The sequence below is a fragment of the Cheilinus undulatus genome, linkage group 13 (genome assembly GCF_018320785.1).
Source record: "Cheilinus undulatus linkage group 13, ASM1832078v1, whole genome shotgun sequence".
In the NCBI taxonomy this organism is placed as follows: Eukaryota; Metazoa; Chordata; class Actinopteri; order Labriformes; family Labridae; genus Cheilinus; species Cheilinus undulatus.
In genome coordinates, this window is record NC_054877.1 from 11,909,060 (window position 1) to 11,932,248 (window position 23,189).

At 38.9% G+C, this 23,189-nt stretch overlaps 2 protein-coding genes across 2 annotated transcripts; one reads left to right on the forward strand and one right to left on the reverse strand.

Moving 5' to 3' along the window:
- Nucleotides 1–5,345, forward strand: LOC121519899 (serine/threonine-protein kinase NIM1). The gene is made up of 3 exons (XM_041802999.1): nt 1–264; nt 2,990–3,258; nt 4,590–5,345. Exons 1-3 carry the CDS (start codon nt 66–68, stop codon nt 5,343–5,345), a joined length of 1,224 nt encoding a protein of 407 aa, XP_041658933.1. The 5' UTR covers nt 1–65.
- A 7,565-nt stretch (nt 5,346–12,910) lies between these two features.
- Nucleotides 12,911–17,922, reverse strand: ccl25a (chemokine (C-C motif) ligand 25a). The gene is made up of 5 exons (XM_041804079.1): nt 17,870–17,922; nt 16,078–16,166; nt 15,361–15,478; nt 15,167–15,278; nt 12,911–14,146 (listed from the first exon to the last, which is right to left on the reverse strand). The coding sequence occupies exons 2-5, from the start codon at nt 16,139–16,141 to the stop codon at nt 14,120–14,122; spliced, it is 321 nt and encodes a 106-aa protein (XP_041660013.1). The 5' UTR covers nt 16,142–16,166; nt 17,870–17,922; the 3' UTR covers nt 12,911–14,119.
- Between the last annotated feature and the right edge of the window lie 5,267 nt (nt 17,923–23,189).

Here is a 23,189-nt window from a genome sequence, read left to right on the forward strand (position 1 = left end):
AGTTGACTCCATGTCAAGAGGAGATCCTCACACTGACGCCCCAAAAAGCGGGGAAAAACTTGGAGATGAAGACGGGCCTGGGAGAGGAGCTGGAGGTGATGCAGCACACTGCGTTCGGAAAAGCGATTTATGATCTGAGCCACTCTGAGAGGGTGATGAATGATCTGACGTTTGGACGCCGGGTGGGGCTTTACGAGCTGAAGGGAGAGATTGGCTCTGGAAACTTCTCCCAGGTTAGATTGGGGATACATGACCTGACCAAAGGTGAGAGGATGGGTGCTTTTGTTGTTTTATTTGTATAGTTTCAGTGAGCAGGTGAGCATTGAGCTGAACTCATTTTTTTCTGTCACAGAGAACATGTTTTCGCATTGGGTTTATTTTCTCTTGATTATTCAAGTCTGGAAAACCAATCCAAAGTTACTTGAATATTTTGAATGAGGTTATTTTGTTGAAGATCTCTAACTGCTAATGATGCAATAATATGCACATGTGCCAGAGCTGTTGCAGTATTGATAAGTAATGATAAGATGGTCATAAAGACTGCACCTTTCCTTCTGTTGAAAACAACAGACCAAAGAAAAGTGGGTCATACTAGCTTTCCTACACTGAAGACTGTTGTGGTGTTATCTATCCTATAACTGTCATGTTGTGGCTTTCATAATGCAACATTTCAAACATTTTTTTAATGTTAATGTTTCTTAATGTTCAGAAATTGTCATATTACTTAATCAGAGAATTGTATTTTTGTCAAACCATTTCATTTGGAATTCTAAAACTTAAAAAAGTATGTTGTAAAATTGTGCAACAACATAAATCAAGTTATGTGAGATTGAAATCACTGGTCTTTGACAGGCCTTTTGGCTTTGTATGTAAGCATTTAGTTATAGTTTGTTTGATTTTGCTTTGACAACTACAGCTGTTACCATTCATAGCAATAAAGCATCTTGAACATTGAACACTGAACAGACAGTCAGGCCAGGCTCAGAGAGAAAGTGCATGGGTTGAGTAGGGTCGGGATGGAATTTTCGGCCCAATCTAAGCTCTTTCCTGAGGCTGTCAATATCAGATTTGTGGACTGAGCTGATATCGTTAACTAGAACAAACAAAACAAACTGACTTAATGGTTAACTCAAAGGTGTTTTGGTGAGAGGAAGCATCCTGGAGTTCCATAATGTTGGGATTTTATTAATGAAAACAGTTAAGCTTCTCCTGGATTTAAGTAGGGGGGTGTGGGAATATGGGAGTATGAAAACCACTAGAATACAAGATAGGTGATATGAAATGGGGTGAAACCCAGCAGCTGTTTTGACTTCTCATTCAAATAACAGAGAAAACAGAAAGAGATACAATCTTGGTGTAATTACATCAAAAATATGAAATTAAGTGGCTTTAAAAGCCTATAAAGTAAATTTAGTTGCTGTTGTATTTATATAAATAAATTTTTTTAATGTTTTGTCTTATTTATTTATGCTGCCAAACTTGATATAATGACCAAGTGTCATGTCCTGTCCTGTCATATCATATCATATCATATCATCTTATATCATATCATATCATATCATATCATATCATACCGTACCATACCATATATCATACCATATCCTGTCCCATTCTATCCTTTAGTATCCTATCCTATCCTGTCCTATCCTATCCTGTCCTGTCCTATCCTATCCTGTCCTGTCCTGATCTGTCCTGTCCTGTCCCATCCCATCCCATCCTATCCTGCCACTCTTGTCCCACCCCATCCTGACCTTTAGTATCCTTTCCTTTCCTTTCCTATCCTTTCCTCTCCTCTCCTCTCCTATCCTATCCTATCCTATCCTATCATGTCCTATCCTTTCCTAGCCTGTCCCATCCCATCCCATCCCATCCCATCCTAACCTTTAGTATCCTATCCCATCCTATCCTGTCCTGTCCCATCCCATCCCATCATATCCTGCCAATCCTGCCCCATCCCATCCTAACCTTTATTATCCTATCCTATCCTATCCTATCCTATTCTATCCTATCCTGTCCTGTTCTGTCCTATCCTATCCTAGCCTGTCCCATCCCATCCCATCCAAACCTTTAGTATCCTATCCTATCCTATCCTGTCCCATCCCATCCTTACCCTGTCCTGTTCATCCTGTCCTGTCCTATCCTATCCTATCCTATCCTAGCCCGTCCCATCCCATCCCATTCCATCCCATCCCATCCTAACCTTTAGTATCCTGTCCTATCCTGTCCTGTCCTATCCTATCCTATTCTGTCCCGTCCTATCCCATCCTAACCTTTAGTATCCTGTCCTGTCCTGTCCTGTCCTATCCTATCCTATCCTACCCTAGCCTGTCCCATCCCATCCCATCCTAACCTTTAGTATCCTATCCTATCCTATCCTATCCTGTCCCATCCCATCCTAACCTTTAGTATCCTGTCCTGTCCTGTCCTATCCTATCCTGTCCCGTCCCATCCCATCTTTACCTTTAGTATCCTGTCCTGTCCTGTCCTATCCTATCCTATCCTATCCTATCTTATCCTGTTCTAACCTATCATATTATATTGTATCAAGGTTTTTTCTATTATATCTATGTGTTCACAACATAGATGCAATATATTTCCAAAGGTTTCTTTGTCATCGTCTATGCAAGGGAAATTATGTCTTTGAAGTAAAAAGGATGTTAGGGAGAGAAAATAAAGTGTTACCAGATATAAATGCTGGTTTGAAACTCTCAGTTTAAAAAGCACACACAGTCATCCACCTACATTTCATTTCAGATACCAAGGTCAATTTAAAGCAACATATTTCACAGCTTGTCTCATTATGGTCTCTGCAGAGTTGAATGTTTTTGCTTATCTTATCAACCTTGCCATCATCTGATCACAAAAGCTTCAGTAACATGGCAACTTCCTGAAGAGCAAACCTTTTTTACAAACAGAAGATTATATAAAGAGATAAAGTGTGTCAATTCCTTGTTTCTTCACTTCCTGTGCTCATGTCTTCACCTGACAGAGAGAGTTGCAGTTAAAATCCTGGACAAGATTCATCTGGACGATCAAACACAAACACTCTTTGATTCAGAAATCTGCTGCATGCTGAAGCTGGCTCACCCAAACATAGTGCAGCTGTATGAGGTGTTGGAGACGTTCAAGAGGCTCTACCTGGTGATGGAGTACGCCAGCGGCGGAGAACTGTTCTCTCGTATCAGCACCAGGGGGCGCCTGTCAGACCTGGAGAGCAAGCTTGTGTTCTCACAGATCATTTCTGCAGTCAAACACATGGTGAGTCAACATCAGGCACTGGGGAGTTCAGTGAGAGTAAAAGCTGTTCTTAAAGGAGAGACAAGCATCCACGATCCATTATTTAGACATCTAAATTCTTTTTAAATACTTTTATATTAGCTAAGCTAGTCATGATAGCAGAAGTTTAGACTACATTATGATACCAGTAGAAAACCATACTACAAACTCCAATTCCAAAAAAGTTGGGACAGTTTGTAAAATGTGATTAAAAATCAGAAAAGATTGATTTTCATATCCTTTTCAATCTATATTCAGTTGAATACAGGACAAAGACCAAACATTTAATGTTAAAATGATGATCCTTATTGGTTTTTGAAAATATACACACATTCCTAACTTGATGTTTGAGGTACATCCTAAAAAAAGCTGGGACAAGGACATGATTACTACTGTGTTTACTCATATTTTCTTTTAACAGCATTCTGCAAGTCTCTAGGGGCTGAAGACACTAATAGTCAAAGTAGTAGCAAATGCACATGGTGAACATTGTTTATAAAAAGTGGAAAACCACAACATCATTGTTTGTGACTTATAGGGTTGCTCCATATTTATCCAGTCATGGTGCTTTCACCTGTTATAAATTATCCTACTTACCTGTGGCAGGAGTCAGGTTTTTCCGAGTATCCCACAACTTCCCAGTCTTTTCTTGTCCCTGTTCTAACTTTTCTGAATGTATTTCATGCACCAAATTCAAAATATGTGTAAATTTTAAGGAAAAAAAATCTGAGTTTATTAGTTTGAACGTTAGTTATTTTGTGTTAGTGCTGAATTTAATTCAATATAGGTTGAAAAGACTTTGCAAATCAGTGTATCGGTTTTGAATTCACATTTTACATAATGTCCCAACTTTTTTGAATATTGGGTTTGTATATCAAAACTTATTTTGATATTGCTACAACAAAAATAGAAGTTCTAGGCACCCTTTAATAGGCATTTTTGTCTCTCAATGATGAACAACTGCTAGCAAACATGTAAATGTTGCTGCTTGTAAACTTGAAAATGCAGTTTTTAAGCTTAGCACTATTTGATACTAACTCTCATTAAAATAGGAAAAAGGTAAAACTTTAAAATGTGGTATCAACACATGTTTAAGTATCTGAACTTTAACAACCTTGATAGAAGTTCTGATTGATTTTTGACCTGCTGAGTCTTGAAACTGTGCATTTATAATAGCTGAGATTACAGCTTTTATTATAGCTTAATGTTTAAAGGTTCTCAAGCCATAAACCAAATGCGCAAGAGATCTAATAAACTTTTTTTCATTTTCCTATTATAAAACAAAATTCTCACACTGTTGTCTTTCTTCCCAGCATGATAATAAAATTGTGCACAGGGACCTGAAGGCGGAGAATGTCTTCTACACCAGCACCTACTGCATCAAAGTGGGTGACTTTGGTTTCAGCACATCCTGCTGTCCCAACGGCATCCTTCACACATTCTGTGGCTCTCCACCATACACAGCCCCTGAGCTGTTCACAGAGAGAGGCTACATCGGTCAGTGTGCTGATATGTGGGCGCTTGGCGTGCTGCTTTACTTCATGGTGACGGCTTCTCTGCCTTTCAAAGCTGCAAACACAAACATGCTGAGGTGTTGTATCCTGCAGGGCTCCTACGTCATACCTACATATGTTCCTACATCATGTCAGGAGATCATTAAAGGTCTGCTGAGGCTGGTTCCTTTAGATCGCCTCACTATGGCAGAAATCATGGATAGTCATTGGATGACAGGTATTGAATACCCTCAGCCGTACCCCGTCTGTCCAAAAACACCCTCCCAGCTGGTCGATCCCTCTCACAGCCTCAGCTCAGATCAAGTGAAGGCGAAGGCAGCGCTGGAGGATCTTGGAATCACTAAGGCTCAGCTCCTGAACAACAACCTAGACTTGAGAAGCCCCGTTACAGGAACTTACAGGATTCTGCTTCACCGCATCCAGAAGAGGAGATCTGTTGAGGCCTTGGGCTATAGTCGGACGAGTGCTAAAGAGTCACATAACAGACTCAGGTGGAGAGCAGGCTCAGAGGGAAGGTTAAACAAACACAAATCTGTGGTCTGTAGCATCATGTAGTTTCATTTATTATCACAATAACGTTCTATAGTTGAAAATGTACTAAAAACTGCCTTTTTATTTTCCAAGAGAATAAGACATAACAGTCCTATGTAAAAATGTGCTTTAAAGCTGCTAGGAATGTTTTTAGAATAAAGAGTCTAGCATAAAACTATAAGAAAACAGAGTTCAAATAAACATCTTATTCAGCCATTTTACTCATTGGACTAATTTGACTGTTAGGTATTTGCTCATGATAGTTGAAATGAGCCAGATCCTGGTTTGAACTTTGTTTTAACAACAGCAATGGCAGAAAAAAAAATCCACTGACAGTTTTAGATTTTTTTTAAGCTTAGTCCACATGGTAGGAGGGTAATTTTGGCTATGAAGGTTTTTCTGTGAATTTTGGCCTTTCGGACAAACACAAAAGATGTTTAAGGTGACTAAAAATTCACTTTTTGGACAATTCCATTAACCCTGTTTGAGTTCAGACAGGAAATTATTTTTTGCATGTCAAGGATAGTATGCATGATAATGGATTTTTTCAGACATCTGATATGCCAGTATTTAAAATAAATTTGACCGAGACCGATATTTATACTGATAGATAAATTCAAACTGGGCAGAAAAGGAGAGGTAAAAAAGTAAGGTGTAGATGTGGTGAGGAAGCTGCCTGAGGGCACCATCTGACAGGAAGAAGGATTGACACAATCCCGTTCATGCTCAGGATGTCCTCACATCATACCAGGGACATGGGAAAATAATCTGTCAAAAATAAAACAAAACCCACACCTTTAGGGGGGAGGTGGTGAGTAAGGACAGCCTATGGTCTCCACAAGCCCCTGGTCGTGCTGTGGATGCCACAATGGCCTGAAAACTGCCGGCAGTCTCCAGGGTTGAAAAGTTCTCGACCAAGGAGAGAGGTTGACCGTGACTGCCAAGCAACACGTGTCGACATGTGTAGAGCTTGACTCTGCTTCACCCACCCACCCGCCTGAACCCAGGTTGAGGCACATCGGGCCCCGTGATGAATCCTTACCGCCTTACATGCCCAGCACTTATGCACTTGACTGCATATTATAACTATATCAATCAAGTCTGAAGTCCTTTTCAGCCTGAGCCAAAAACCTATAGATCAAGATCCTAGGCTTCAACCAGGACTCATGAGCACATCACTCCCATTGTAGTGTCTTTACACTGGCTTCCTGTATGTTTTAGAACTGATTTTATGTTTTTTTTATGGTTAATTTCAAAGTGCAGCATTTAAACATGAGGAAGTTGAAATGTGTATGAATAAAATTACTTAAGATTCTAACAGAAAACACTGGGTCAAATTGGTTATTGTTGGTGTGGCACAAAGATTTCTGATTAAGGTTGATATCTGGGGTCCAGGAAGTCCTCAGTCCTGTGGTATTTGAAGATGTCGTGATTTGAAAAGAGTTTCTCGTTCCATTCAAGTACATTGATGACAGGTATTTACTCCCATATCGTGCTTATGCAAGTTAGTGAGAATGAAAGTAGACCCAGCAGCACTCTCTATGACCATTCTTTGCACTCTTATGTCCCCTGAAAAACATCCAGAGTTTTAACAGTGTAAATGCTCTTAAAGCCACAGAGCATGACGGAAATTTCATGAGGGCTGAGTGTGACTAATACAACAGAAATGCTCAACTATCAAAACTAATCAGAAGTAGGGTTTTTTCTCATTAAATGGGTGAAATGTCAAGACAGTATTTTGCAGATGTGCATGTTCGAAATGAAGTATATAACATCTGACAATTTTTAATGATGCTTAGGCCTTGTTTATACGACAACGTTTTGCTTCATTTTCTGTTTTGGTTTCCCAGAAGTTCCACGTTTACACGGCAACGTTTTGAAAACAATCTCCATCTACACGGAACACAGGAAACGGAAAAACGCCTTAGTGGGGTGATTTATTGCACAATAAAACTGTCTCTACAACAAGGACAGTGTTTTTGATGTGTTTTTGAGAATATGTTACATTTTTAGGTTACATGTGTGCATGAAGTTAGTTTTAAGTTGGATATTTGACAGACATTTGCTCCGGGGGAAACGTTTCTGTACCAACCAGTCCGACTCCGAGCTAGCCCCTCCAACATTTCGAGTGCACCTGTATTGCAGACTTTACAGTACACTCACAGTGTACGGCTACAGCGTGTACCGACTTCCTGTTTCAAAACACAAATCTGAGATATTTAAAGCAGAGATTCTGCATCCAAAGGCAATAAAAAAAAGACGTATCAATAATTTCGGACATTGATTTTGATGTATAAAATCACATGACCTAATATATTCAGCTTAAATGCATAAATAAAATAATGAATGATTTGAAATTGTAATAAAAACGAGGCATATTTAATGCAACCAGTGGAGCTAAAATGATAATAATTATATAGAAAAAATAATAAATAATATTAGAGATTTGAAATGTAAAAACAAGAGGTGTATCTCATGCAGCCAGCAGAGTACTTCGATCTCACGTTGATTTTAGCTCAATAGCAGCCAGGTCATGTGATCAATTGACTCAAATAAGGCTGAGATCCACTGGCTGCATGATATACGCCTATTGTTTTTACACTTTTAATCTATTCATAATTTTTAATCATTTTAATACGTAAATACTTGCATTTTAGCTCATTAGCTTCAAGGTCATGTGATCAGTTCACTCAAAATCAGCATGGGATCAAAGTACTCCACTGTCTGCATGATATACACCTTCGCTTCCTGCGTTTAGTGCAGCAAAAGAATTATAGCCTTTTCAGAACAATAATTCTACTTCCCCTTTTTCAATTTTATCTGCTTCTTGGCAGTGATTAACAATCTTTTTTAACCTTAACACGGAAGCTTAAATCCTGTCTCCTCCATCAGCTGCGCACTGATATGTAGCCGGTGGGGGAGAAGACAGGGGAGTCTACGGGTTAGTTGTTAAAACTTAAAGAAAAAAAGATAAAGTCTAAATCATTTCCGAGAAGCAGATACATAGGAAATATAAATATCGTCCTGAAAAAAGGCCTCCAGCTGCGCTCGTGTGCAGAGCCGCGCTTTGTGAGAAAATCCACGAGAAGTTAAAGGCTGTAGGAGCTGAATTTGTCCGTGGGGAATTAACTATTCTCAGTGGATATCTACGTTATAACAAGACTGATCTAGCAAAGCATTTTTTGTGTTAATATGAGCCATGAAATATCTGCCTCACTACGATGATGATGACGGTGATGATGATTGATATAAAAAGGTAAAAGTAATCATTTCCAAAATTAATAGCATGACTTTATCTAAAGAAACTGGCACTGATAGCCCTCCAAACGAGAATAATGCGTCCCCTTTTCTAAATCCAGCTGTCTGTGACATGACAAGCAGCAAAATCAGACGGCTGGGCTCGAGCTACAAAGTGCTGCAACACTCGTGCTTGACAGCTGATTTCAGCCGTAGTTCGCATGTGCGTTTTCAGAAACTGTCGTTTTTTACTGTTTACACGGAGACAGGGGCGTTTTGGAAAACTTCCACTCTGGAGCCTGTTTCCAGAAAGTTTCGTTTTCAGGCACCAAAACGCTGTTGCCGTGTAAACAGACAGCCACAACGCTACAAAACTTTTGCGTTTTCACCTGAAAACGTTGTTGTATAAACAGGGCCTTAAATTCTAGCACACTTCTCTACTTCGAGACTCAGAATTAGCTTAAGAATTAAGAATGCTTTTACTTTTGCACTTTGAACGCTTGCCATAGTCATAAAAAGCGGAAAACATGGCCTTTTAGTCATGTTTCTCTATGCAGAAATCCCTTCCTGCCCCCCAGTGGAGTTCTCCACTGCTGCATGATGTCATCTGCAAAGAATCTTTACAAGAGTGTATAAAAGAGCTAAAGAATAATATGGGTATACAGTGCCCTTTTTAGGTCCCCATCTAATAACCAAAATTATACAAACATCAAGAGTTATAATCCATAAACATGATACAATGCTAAGGAAAACGAACAGTTGTACGGTTTCTCATCAATAGACAACTGAATGCGAACATTCATCTAGTTTCTCAAACATAAGTGTGTTATTTTCATCTGTCTTTGTCTTCGTTGAGTGTTAAGGACCTTGCCTAAGGGCTGACACTGGACTCTGACCTGGCCCTGACTGGGATTTGAACCCCAGCCTTCCGTAACAAAGTTGGTTCTTAGTCACTGGCATTGTTTTTATGGCTTTCACTTAGGCTATAACTGACCACCATAAAGCCCAGGAAGATTTCCTGTCCATGTAACCGTAAAGGTTATTATTTCTTTCCATTTCCTGAAACCTGCATGTGGTGAAGATAACACTGACCTTTAAGAGCAACCAACAGCCAATGGCAATGTTTCTATTTTATCACCATAATACATCCCAGTTATTAGCAAATATAGGTCATTACTTCTGAGGAAACCACACTTGCACAGACCTCTGTTAACATGAATCCCAGAGTTTTAAAGGTAGGAATTTGGCAAAGCTACAGTAAATGGAAAACAAGAACACTGCATAGATATTTTAATGCTTTCATTGCCTGCAGTCCCACTTTTGAATGTGCTCAACCATCCTTTTCCTGAAAGCAATCACATTTGTTTCAGCCTTAAGCAATTTTTTCCACACATTGTTTTCCCGCTCATTCTTATCTTTCACTGGTTTTTTCTTTCGACTAAAGAAGTCTTACATTTCTGATTTGACTTCCAATGAGCCGTGCATCTCTGCCCTAACATGCCAAATCAAAGAACGCTGCACGTGTTTTCTGGTATGTTTTGATCTAAACAAGAAAAGTAGAAGCCTCCACACCAAAATCCTTTTAAAGTTGCAACCCAATACTTTTCACTTTAAAGGTGCACCTATTTGTCTACCTGTGTGCAATTACGGATGTCCATCAACGCTGTTTATGCTATCACTGTCTCTGTAATTATTATGTATTTTCCAGGTTATCAATCACCTCTGCCTTCAGGCCACATTGGAAACCCATTCAAACCAATCATTCAACTGTGTGCATGCAGTATTCTCTTCTTCTAATACTGATTGCCCTACTTTAAAACTATTCAAAAACATCATCACATTGTCTGAAAGTGCTGCCATTGATGCATATTTTAATCAGCACACAGAGTAAAAGACCAAGCTTCTGCAAGCACCAGTTCATGTGAGTCATTAATCTCCACAGACAGCCCCGTCAAACACTCAGCATTACTCACCATAAGATTTTATCAGCTGCGTGTCCCTTCATGAATCCTTATAATGATGAGAGAGGGAAGCAAATAGATCAATGGAAAAAGTCAATCCAGCTCCACTCAAATCAGAGTGTGTTTCCCGTAAATCAGCACAGAACATTTAAGACTGATTGAGGCTGCACATGTACCATCTCTGCTCCTGCTCATAATTTGCACTACAAGGGCAATCAGAACTTTGAAAACTTGGGATTTACTGACCTTGTTTACAACAGATTGTTTTACCGCGCATCTTGTACAGTACAAATTGAGTGCAGGTAACATTGTGATGTTACCTGCAGTGGTGCAGATGGCTTGGTGGTAAGATAGCACCCTATGTTAGCAGCATGTTGTTCCCCGCTCTGTCATCCCTGTCTCCAACTCTATCCACTGTCCTTCTCTATAAATAAAGGCCAAAATTAATCTTTAAAAACTTTGTAATGACTATGAAATTTCAAGTCATGTGACAAGACAGAAGAAAATAAGATAAGACTTTATGTTAGTGGACCCTTATTATTTTTATATTAATGAGTGTAATTACTCAACGATAAGGTGGTTATTACCTCAAAGAAGTTGGCATTCTAAGTAATAACTTGGAAATATGGTTATATTGAGGATTTATTTATTTACCTAGTAGTAATGCATTAATTCAAGTAATAAAAAAATCCACACAATTACGAGAACTGCCACAATACTTCTAGGGTTAAAGGCTTAGGGCAAGGTTAGAGGGTTAGGGTAAAATACCAACTAATTAAAGGAGAATTGCCCCAATATTTCTAGGCTTAGGCTTAGGTTAGAGGGTTAGGGTAAATTACCAACTAATTAAAGGAGAATTGCCACAATAACTCTATGGTTAAAGTGTTGGGGTTAGGTCAGAGGGTTAGGGTAGAGTACTAACTAATTACCAGGGAATTACCCCAATATTTTTAGGGTCATAGCAGAGTTAGGGTTAGGTTAGAGGGTAAGGGTAAAATACCAACTAATTACCGGAGAATTGCTAATGTTTTAAGGAATTGCCAAGTTATCACTAGATAGATAGGTAGGTAGGTAAGTAGGTAGGAAGGTAGGTAGGTAGGTAGGTAGGTAGGTAGGTAGATAGATAGGTAGGGTAGGCCCGCTATTATTTTACTCAATTAAAAAAAATCCAGACCTACCGGGCCCTATGTGAAAACGCATCAAACTGCCATCTAAAGATATTCAAGACCAGATGAGAAACAAATTCACTGACATCCAACAGTCTGGAAAGGATAACAAAGCCAGTTCTAAGGCTTTGGAACTTCAGCAAACCACAGTGAGAGCCATTATCCACAAATGGAGAGAACTTGGAATAGTGGTGAACTTTCCTAGGAGTGACTGGTCTATCAAAATTACTCAGAGGGCATGGACATCTAATATAGGAGGTCACAAAAGAAGACCTACAGGCCTTACTTGATTCAGTCAGGGTCGAGGTCATGATTCTGTAATAAGAAAAACACTGGGCAAAAATGGCATCCATGGGAGAGTTCCAATGCCAAAACCACTGCTGACCAAAAAACACAAAGGCTTGTCTCACATCTGCCAAAAAACACCCTGATTATCACACTTCTGGGAAATTTCTGTGGACTAATGAGCCAAAAGTTAAACCTCCTCACCAATCCAAAGACATTCAAGAACAGATGAGAAGCTAAGTGTTTGGGACACTATTTAAATCACTAAAATAAGAAAACTTCCAACCAGAACCCAGCTCTGGTGGTTTACATACCAGTATGTCTCCAGTAGTGGAGATGAAAGTCTGACAGAAAATCAGGTGTTCACTTCTCAGCTGATAAAAAAGTTTAATGTTTATTTGATTCTGTTTATTGTCTTTATTGTGCTGCTTTCTTTTTATTGCAGTCCTCTGTGGGAGGAATTTCCCTTTACAATGTTACAGTGTCATTTAGCAGACGCTTTTATCCAAAGTGACTTACATCCGGGACAGGTGTTTTTGACGTTGAGGACCTTGCCCTGGGATTTGTACCCCCAATCTCCCATATCCCAGTCAGCAATGTAAACCACTCATCCCTTTAAACATGAGCGAAAAGATACACATAAACTTAGTTGTAAAGTAGAGTTTTGTCTAGTCAGAATTACATTTATGACAACATCAGATGATCCAAGTAAATCTGACTTTTTGTCAGCCTCATAGGGATGCTTTTATGTGCAGATATTTTAGAGAGCTCAAGCTCTATGTAAAATAAAAGTGCAGCAAAAATGCACAAAAATATGGCTATCAACAGAACTATCAACAGTTGAATTCAAATTTAAAGAACAAAAACAAGCTTTGAGTGAGCCAACAAGGAAAAATACTGCACAAAAACACGCACTCACAACATTCATAAGCAAGTTTATTGTTTAGAATCTCTCAAAGGAATATACACTCAAATAAAATCTGCATTTTAAATGTATGAAAATATGAGAATTACATCCTTACATTTATTTTACCTTGTTTTCCAGTATTAACAAATTATTTCACTTGTTCTGGACTTATCCTGTTATATTCAGACAGCAATGCTAGTATTCCAGTCATAATGAGTTCATTTCAGTCCTTTTCCCCCCAAATAATTTAAGATATTATGTCATAGGGAAACAGCAAGATGACATAAATCAGTCAGAAAACCCAGGACTGTAGTTATAAGGTTAATTTATGCACATACGTATGTCCACTTGGGGCTTCCAGAGATTCAAACTGCTTCTAGCAGTGGTTCTTTAGTAGTGAGTAAGGACCAAAAAGTGGGTGGTGGAGCTGCTTTCAGTGGATCATGAATGTTTGCCCAGAAAAAAAATTATAATCTGGCAAAAAATATATGTTTTATGTGAGCACTAAGAGGGAATACAACCGTGGTTATTTTATTTCACTCTTTGTTTCTGTTTGATTACTTAAAATCTCTACAAAATAGTCACAATTTGCATGCTATCAAATGGAAGGAAGGCAATAAAATGCATGCATGCCCCTTCAGACATGCTGTTTTTTTCTGGCTCTTAGTTCAATCATATGTTTTGTTCTATCTAAGGCTCAAACAGCACCATTTTTATATAATACACTTGAGTGAGTACTTTAATGACATTTGGGCTGTATTTTCTCATCCGGGACGTGATGGTGAGTCCGGACACGTTCAGAATATATTCGATAGAATATAAAAGAATACATAATAAAAACAGAAAAATCTTAAGTTTACATTTGACAATTTTGGTTTACCATTAAAATATGAACACATGCAATAAACAAACTCTATCGTAATAATTACTAATTTACACTCCATCACCGTAAATTAAGCAGCTTATTGAATATCCAAGGCCTCCAAAGGCAGGAAAACAACCACAAGTTTTCAGAGTAAAGCAGCCATGGTGTTATAAACATTGATACGAGCTTTACAGTTCAGCAGTCCAACCCTAAGTGAACTTTGCTTCAGCCAGAGTAAAAGCAAAAGTAACGCTGGTGAACTCCTTGACCAGCCTTCCCGTAAGACGCCATAAAACTGTTTGTTGCTTTACGGTAAGACCAGCTCAGATGAGAGTGATGAGGGTGAGAAGAATGGCGGGCACTGTAGCGAGCCTCGCTCAGCCACTGAGTCGATCTGCGTGGCGCTGTAGAGAGTAAAGACATCCATTTAAAAAGCAGTTCATCAAGGATTTATGTCAGTTGAATGTACTGAATGAATTAGAAGATTTTGGACCTGCAGTAGTTTGCAATAGTTATAGGTGCAATCAGTTGTTCTGTAAACTAATATATACAGAGGCAGGGGTGTAGCTAGGGATTTTGGGCCCCCAGAAAGAATATTACACAGGGCCCCCTTTAACCGGATTGCCAAGCAACAAATGTGTCATTTTCACAAATATCTCTTCATTCTCATGTATTTTTGAACCATGATTTCCCCATTTATGAGCAATATTTAACTATGGGTAAATTAGATTTATGAGCATCATTTTGCTGTGCTGGACTTTTGGACATTTTTAAGGGAGCAACAGGGCTCCCACTAATCTATTTTACACTGTTTGATATAAATTTCAGTCTGTTGACTGATTCATTTATTTGTTTTCGATTCAATAATGACACTATTTACTAAGAAAAAATAAATAAAAACACACTTTTCTTCTCAAGGGCCCCTCCCTACTGTGGGCCCGGGTGATCAGTACACCAGAAGATGTAAACTGCAGAAGCAACTACATGCCAAGATCAGCTTACCACCGGAGCTGCACATGCCTGACTACCTCATATTGTCTCACCACTCTGATTGGCCCGTAATGAATGTGACAATTCGTCCAATCACCTTCTGAGAACTTTATGAAAAGTCCTGCCCTTCCCAATTGCTTCCTATAGGAGCTTTCCCAGATGACAGTGAAATATCCACACAATGGATGCATGAAACAGTCTAGCTGGTGCATCACACTGATGCGAGGAGCATGTGGACGCCATGATGCATCCGTGTACGTATTAGTGGTCAACAGCAAGTGTATCTACAGCCATTTTCACACAACAAAAGCTTAGTCTTTCTTTTGGACCAGACATTTGATGAAGGGCTGTGACAGTGCAATCCGAACTAACTCTGGCTAAATTAGTGTAGTCTTATCCGGGCTTAAGATGGATTATTTACAGGCATCACTCACCCTCTTTTTGTCCTCCCTGTGTAGCTTTTTGTTATCCACCTTTTTCATCAGATCAAGGACCCATGTCTCTCGGGGGTCTGTGCAAAATTCCCGGCCCCTTCTCATCTTGAAGCTGGAGGATAAATCATGGAATCAGTGAGGAGAAATCTTAAACGTAGAGAATTTGTTTTCAGGTCCAGATGTTTTTTACTCACATCACAGCTGAGAGGTTGCAGTCTCCATCCGGCACCTGAAATCTGTACTTCACTGCATGTCTCTGAATGCCTTTGCTAAGATGCCTCACATACCTCAAACAGCAGTCTTCATAGATGCCTAAAGGGTTCGAAACACAGACAAGTCCAGTTAAATCCCACTATGTAGTTAGAATATTATACACAGTTTGGGCACAGGTGGCCTAGTGGTTTAAGGCACACCCCATGTACACGGCTAGCCCGGGTTCGAATCTGACCTGAGGCCCTTTACCATATGTCTCTCCCCCGCTCTCGTCCCTGTTTATGACTCTATCCACTGTCCTCCTCTATCAAATAAAGGCACAAAAATGCCCAAAATAAATCTTGAAAAAAAACCTTTCAACTTTAGCCGCATATGTGAATGCAAACATTTTTCAATGGAGCCTCTCTTAAAAAGAACTTCTCACCTTTTAATTTGGACAATAAACACCTTGAACTTTTGATCTATTATACAACTTTATTTGTACAAAGTTCACTAAATCAATGTAATCAATAAAGAGGTGACTGTAACAATCAAAGGACAATAAACATGCTGAACAAAGAGGCACACAATCGAGCTGTCAGCCCACACTGGTACTGGATGATGCAATGAACCGGCTTTGACCTGTATTTTATCTGTTTTATCGATCTGTTGTTGCAACATTTCCTCCTGATACCAGCTGTTCTGTAACACTGTCTCACCTTGTGCCAGAGTGAGACAGACGCAGGATCCGATCACCAGGAAGAAGAGCGTGATGAGCCTCATGGTGCAGAGTTTGACAGGATCAGGTCTGAAAACAAGCATCAGGATGGTGAGACATTTATGTGGAGACGGTGTTATCATAGAGGCTGAAATGTTAAACTTTGGACCTTGCACATATCCCAATCCATGTGTATAAAAACATAAACTTACTACACGGATATGTAGGGCAATTAACCAATTATAAAAGGAGAATCTAATTCATTACAAGCTTGAGTGTGCCTCTGAATGGCCTTTTTAGCAAGCTTTTCAACTGTGACAGATTTTTATCAAACTGAAAACATTGCCCATCAACAGATGTATTCAGGGCTACATGGTGGTGTAGTGGTGAGTGTTATTATCAGTCAGACAGGGTCCTCCTTTGCAGAGTTTGCATGTTTCCCCTGTGCATGTGTGAGCTCTCTCCTGTTTGATTTTGCACTGATACAGTCAGCAACCAATGTATAGCACTTAAAGGCTTTTAAATAAATTATTGCAGTTTTAAATTGTAACATGAAACCAGTTTTGATGCTCATTAATCTGTGATTAAAGAATAGAACAGTCAAAAATCCTATTTTCTGTGATGGGCACCCTGTTTGTAGTCTGTACTTGTCATCTGTTCTGCAGTATCTTGTATCTACATCTTACCAAGAAAAAAACAATTTAGCCAGTTTCTGTTTGACTAGTCAGTTAGCCTGTTCGGTACTTTAAACACACAACACACATAAGTGGTGATAAAGTGCTTGATTCACTAAAAGTGGAGTAGCTGTAACACATTTAGTAGCATGGGTTTGCTCTCTGAACCCTTTACAGTCTCAGCCGAGAGCTTGCTTGAGGTTCTTTCTTTTAAAGTCAAATTTTTCCTGCCACTGCTACTTTGCCAAAAATGCTTTGCTTATGCTTGATCAGTGCTGGGTCTGGGTACTTCCTCTCATTGAGCAAAAACATGCTGGTTAGATTGGCAGGTGACTTGAAGTCACCCGTGGGTGTCAGTGTGAATGTGCCAGGTTGTTATCTATATGACAGCCTGTAATTGACTGATCATCCGATGACAGCTGGGATTGGCCTGGTCCCTGCGACCCTTAATGGGACAAGTGGTAGTCTGGATGTACCCCAGCACATCTATGTGTATTTTATGACTTTTTTTATGACATTTTATGATGTATAAAATAATAAAAAGTAAGAGTGTTGTGATTTTTTAGGTGTCAGTGCAATTAATCTGCATACGTTTTTTTTTTCCATCTTGATTTTTCTGTGACTAATTTTTCAGCACTAAAACCAACACTTAAAATTCAGTAAATGTTCATCTGGGCTTTCTGAATTACAATGCATTTTAGTGTTAGATAGATAAAGCTGTAGAACAAAGATATTAACCAGTCTTAAAGACCATGAAGGTCAGATGAATGTAATAAAATAACTACTGAAATATTGTTTTGATTGGCTGATGAGGAAAGTAGTGAAAAAGCATGCAGTATTTTAGCCACAATCTGCTGATAAAAGATTCTTAGCTAAATCTTTAAATTCAAATGAATCATCAAAAATAAACAGTGATTGCATATAAAATGTGCTTTTTAGGTAAATCTGACTTAATCACAACAACCAAAGGTTATAAAAGTAATGTACAGTATAAAAAAAAGTACATTTTAAAAAAGTTGAGGTGAAGAAAAGAAAGGAATAGCCCCAACAAAAGTGCTGTGAATTTGTTGAAAATGTTGAGAGGAAACAGCGTAAGTTTTAGGATTGATGGAAACTCACCTGGAGTGCTGCACGTGTATTTCACCTCCCTCTCTGTTCTCTGTTTGTGTCTGTTCTGGTGAGGTGAGGCGCTCTTATAAGCACTCAGGAGCACTTTGACAGGGATCATATTTCAATAAACGTGCTCACCTTTGCACCTTTGCAGCCTTCTTTCTTTTTCTTTTTTATGTTAACCTATACTGATGTGGGACTTTCAGCAGCATTCTTCACCAGAGTCTGTCTGGTGATTGTTGTCTGTTGTTGAATCCAAATATAACTTTAATGACTCTTCGCTCAACAATCCACATGGGTTTGTGTGAAAAAGAGAGATGCTTCTGATCGAAGTACAATAAGCAAATTTAGTCTTAGATTATTTATTTAACTGCAATAGCATCATTTTGGGTATCATTGGCAAGAACATGTGTCTAACTTAGTGTAGTCTGATCTGACCTTCACATGGCAGCTGAGCTTCTACCTGCCTAAACCAGCTCACAAAACATTTTAGTCCAGTTTTAGTCAATGAAAATTCTTAACATTTTAGTTTTAACTTTTAGTAAAAAATACTATTTTCTTTTAACTAGTTTTACAAGACATATTTGTAGAAATAATATAAATGCAAAACAGCCATATCAATGCACTATAAATACTTTAATTACTTTACAGTATACTGACGATAATCCTGACATACCTTGTATGCACAGTAAAGAAATATGAATTTGAATGTCCAGCACTAACATTTTAGTCACTTTAGTTTCTTTGATTAAAACTAAACTAACATTTCATCAGAGATTTTTTAAATATGTATTCCCGGCTAGTCTTAGCCTCATCTTCCTCATGTAAAAAGGCAGTGGAAAAACATTTTTTCCCATATTTTACATGATAAAATTGACACTGCTGGACCAGGCCTTAGGAGGCGGCAAGTGCATTGTGGAAGAGTCAGCAAGAGAATGGTGCCTCTTTAAGTGCTTTTAGGCAGCAGGAAATTTCTCCAGGAACAAAGGACCTTCTGAAGAGCTCCATGTTTAAATTGCAGGAATCAGGGTCTAAATTTAGCTCTGCTGTGACTGATCTACCCACTGAAAATCCCTTGCTCACTAACTGCTCTCCAGAAGTTTGGGAACTTTGGTGGCAGGGCCAGACTTCAGCTGCAGACTCTTTGTCTTTGAGGCTGAGACAGACGCCGTTACTTGTTCAGGTTGTCCAAATGTTCGTACGTACGTACATCATCCATGAAGTTCATTCTTGTGAATGTGATACCCCAAGAACATTTTGAGTTTTTCTTCCAGGCTTGCACAAATGTCTACCCTGACTTAAGGATGAACTGACTAGATTTAAGAGGTCAAAGGTCAAGGTCATAAGGCCCCATAGTCAGCCCTTGCTTTAAACATTTCCACAAATCACACCACCACAGAAACACTCTTTTTGATCACCACTATACTCTCCTTACCTGGCAGCTGTGTACCTCTCAGAGGCTAATAACCGCCAGGCAGTAGTTCTGGTGTCTTATCCTATTTTTCATTCTTTCTTCAATGCCGTTGAATCTCTTCCTTACTAACAGGCTAACTCTTTGAAGGTATTTCGTCTTCTTTACTGCCACTTACTTGACTGGCAGTGTATTGCATTTACTTAAATGCTTCTCAGTACATCATTGGCATGATTTCAATAATCTTTGCAGGACTTCAGCCTAGAGTGGAAATACAGACAACAATTGGCCATGGAAATTTAGTTTCTCAAAGTCTCTTCAAAGTCAGCCTTCAACTTGATCTTTATTGTCCCCTGAGGGTGATTTGCTTTTCAGTCAGGTAAAAACATGAAACATGGAAAACACAGCAACTCAGACACAACACTGACATGGATGAATCGGTTGTGTGCAATAATATAATCCCAAATGTTCTTTGGGGGTCAGGCATGTGGAGGGAATGGGAACAGAGGAAAGTTAGTACTTTAAAGCTCTAAATGGGCACATATGCTGCAGCTATCATCAGAAAAGTTCTGCACACACTGAGTATGAATCCTACAAAACAGTGATTTTTTTCCCCTACAGTTTAACAAATTTATCTGGCCTGGAGGCAATCAATATTAGTATCATCTAGCCAGATGAAGAGGGATGAGAGTCTTTAAGAGTCTTAAACTGAGCTAAGAGGCTAGCTGTGCTCCTTTCACACATATTAAAAATAAATAATTCTTTAGGAAAAACATGCTTTTAATTGAAACGGTGATACTATCACCTAAATAAACCTCGTGGGGTAAGCAACGTGTGATGATGTGTGGATCACTAGCAAGGCTATTCTACGAAACGACTCTTTAATGTGAACCAAGATAGTTAGCTACTGTTCTAGTGCCAATTTCCTTTCCTCCATCATTTGTCTTATTTAATCCACATTTAAAAAGCCAAAGTGGTACCAGATTAAGAGATGTTTGGAAGCCAAACAACCAGCTCTACTGAGCTGATTCAAATGACCTGTATCTCGTAAAAGAGATGGACTTCAGCTGAGGAAACATGGGAAAGATCAGAGCTTAACATGCAAAATTATGGCAAAACTGTATAGGACCAAACTGGACCACTCTGTGGAAACGGACCATACATGATCAGAGCGTGATAACCACTGATCCAGCATTGGATGGAGGCCTTTTTAAAATTCTCGCCTGCTGCAGTTTCACTGTGAGTTTTTAAAAACTTTTTTTTTCCTGAATATCTCACTGATTTTGGGACACAAAAGTAGCTCAAAAATAAAGAATGTTTTTATTTTCACACTTTGAATGCTTGGCATTGTCATAAATAGCTCCAAAAGGGGCATTTTGGTAGCCTATCTCCATGCAGAAATCACTACCTGCCCCCCAAGGGGAGTTCTCTGATGCTGAATGATGTTATCTGCAAGGACCCTATGCCAAAATACATTGAAGGACAACTGGAGGCAAAACCATTGTTAAGAGACACTGTCAGACTTAGTCTTATTAATCTGATTCTCCTGTCAGAGGGCAGGAGCTCAAATTCAGCATGAAGAAGATGCTCACGACTCTGTATGATGTCTTGAGCCATAAATGTTGGCATCTTGTAAAAAGTCAGAGACAGATCAGGTAATTTGAATACAATTTTCCTGGAACTATGTCTTCATGCCAACTTTAAAATGTGCCTAAGTACTTTTAAGAAGCAGTTAAAAGCAGCGTATATTCAATCGTATATGTCTATCTTCTTAGTAAATGACTAATGAAATAGGAAACAGATCTCTTTGGAAATACTCTCACATGGCCCCAAGCTGATGTTTTTGGAGTCTGACCCGTTTAACTCTTAAAAGTGTGACATCCCTTCACACTGACAGTTACATATTGAGAAACACTAAGCCTGCAGTAATCACTGTTGAATGAAGGGTTAGTGTAGTGCCATCCATCTTTCAGTGCAGGTTCTTATCTGTTGTCTAAAAAGTTTATGTGGGTACATAATGATCACTTTAGCGAGGCATTGAACAGAAAGATCCAAGAAAGATTTAGACAATGAAACATCTGTGGCTGTTGGAGTTTATTCTGCAGAAATCGTTGGCCTTACATAACCCTGAAAGGTTGCTGAAACAAAAGATCAGATATTTGCATCTGCAAATTAAAGATGAGGTGTCATGTAAATGCAAAATGCGTACAAATTCCATATAAAACATAAACTGAAAGTCTTGCAACCAATATACTTAATAAATCCAGCAAGTTCCTGAACCCTTTAAAGCATCAGAATGTGTCGATTTAATAAAAGATGGAGTTTATTGGTGTTTATGGTTCTTCTCATATTCAACATTACAGAGCTCAGGATAACTGCCAGCATCTACTTTGCAGTTAAAGCTTGATTTTCAACAACAGCCACAGGTAAACACAGAGGTCCAGTTGAATAGGCTTGTTGCAGCAAAAACAGGCAGAAAAGGGGGTTGAAAGGGTTTTAAAAGTGGCAAAATAGGCAGAAAGGATGGAGAATCAGATTGAAAGTGAGAAAAAAATTGGTTAAGAGAGGCAAAAATTGGTCAAAAGGAGCAAAAATTGACCCAAAAAGTGGTGAAATAGGATTAAGTGGCAAAAATGGGCTAACATAGAAAGAACATTGGCAAAGGTGGTTAAAAAAAAAAGGCTGAACAGTGGCAAAATGGACAGAAAAAGTGGTGAAAGGAGTAAACAGGTTTAAAATGGCTAAAAAAAAAAAAGGGGGGGGGGGGCACCGATTCAACTCACATGCATTGATATCATCAATAGACCACAACTGGGGAAGGTCCATTCTCTGGGTTCATCAGGAGCCCAGCCTGGCCCTACCCAGGGACGTAATTTGGGGGGGGACAGGGGGGACATGTCCCCTGCACTTTTTAAAAAGGTAGTTTTGGTCCCCTGCAGTTTTTACCATCCAAAAACAATATTACGCTATATTAAATGGAGACAGGTTGAGCACTAGGACCAAGCGGAAAACGGCTGCTCAAGCTGAAGCATGTTTCTCTTTAGACCGCCCACTGGCCCACAAGCTCATCGATTGGCTTTGCCGTTTCTTGCTAACGTGTGATTGGCCGTCCCTGCTGTCACTCCATCTGGTTGTAAACAGCGCCTGGACTATAGCACATGAGCGCACCGGTGTTTAGCTAGTTGGCAATGAGTCCACGTTCATCTGCCACTGTAAGTTGTTAACATGTTGGGCATTTGTTCTGCCTGTGTCACGTCAGCTAGACGGATTTTGATATCAGAGGTTTCGTTTACATTAACATTGAATGTGTGTCTGTGTGTGTGAGTGCATGTGAATGTGTGTTTGCTAATTAGGCGCAGCCAGGTGGCAAGATGTCGAAAAAAAGAAAACTGGATATAAGAGACTTCTTTAGAAGTGAAAGTGTAAGTTACTCAGAGGAACACATTACACCACAAACTCCTTCCCCTCATCCATCAGAAACTCAGGCTCTCTCCCCTCCTATTACTATTATTATTATTAGTAGTAGTAGTAGTAGTAGTAATAGTATTACTTGATTTCTTTTTTAATATTCTATTATTTAACTTTATGATAAACTTATGTATTGCAATTTATATGTTCATATTATGTAATTGTTTTATTCTTGTAAAGTGTCTTTGAGTTTTATTGAAAGAGCTGACAAATAAAATATTATTATTATTATTATTATTACTGTAGAGCCTCAACAACACAGAGATTTTAAAAAAGCGTATATTTAAAGCTAAAGAGATACACGTTTTGATTTTTTTTTCATGTATTATTTGTGTTTCGAAAGGCAGCCACTGTTTAAAAACACTAACAATGAAAGTTTGTGGGAAAAATAAGATAAAACCTTGGATTATAAATGTGATTTTATACATCCATATTGTTTGTGAATAAATT

Bases quoted from the DNA above. Each gene is read 5' to 3' on its own strand.
- ccl25a (XM_041804079.1), bottom strand. From the start codon at position 16,141: ATGAGGCTCATCACGCTCTTCTTCCTGGTGATCGGATCCTGCGTCTGT. The intron at 15,479-16,077 runs GTGAGACAGTGT...CGAACCCTTTAG, and splicing joins CTGTCTCACTCTGGCACAAG to GCATCTATGAAGACTGCTGT. The intron at 15,279-15,360 runs GTGAGTAAAAAA...TTTATCCTCCAG, and splicing joins TGCAACCTCTCAGCTGTGAT to CTTCAAGATGAGAAGGGGCC.
- LOC121519899 (XM_041802999.1), top strand. From the start codon at position 66: ATGAAGACGGGCCTGGGAGAGGAGCTGGAGGTGATGCAGCACACTGCG. The intron at 265-2,989 runs GTGAGAGGATGG...TTCACCTGACAG, and splicing joins GATACATGACCTGACCAAAG to AGAGAGTTGCAGTTAAAATC. The intron at 3,259-4,589 runs GTGAGTCAACAT...CTTTCTTCCCAG, and splicing joins TTTCTGCAGTCAAACACATG to CATGATAATAAAATTGTGCA.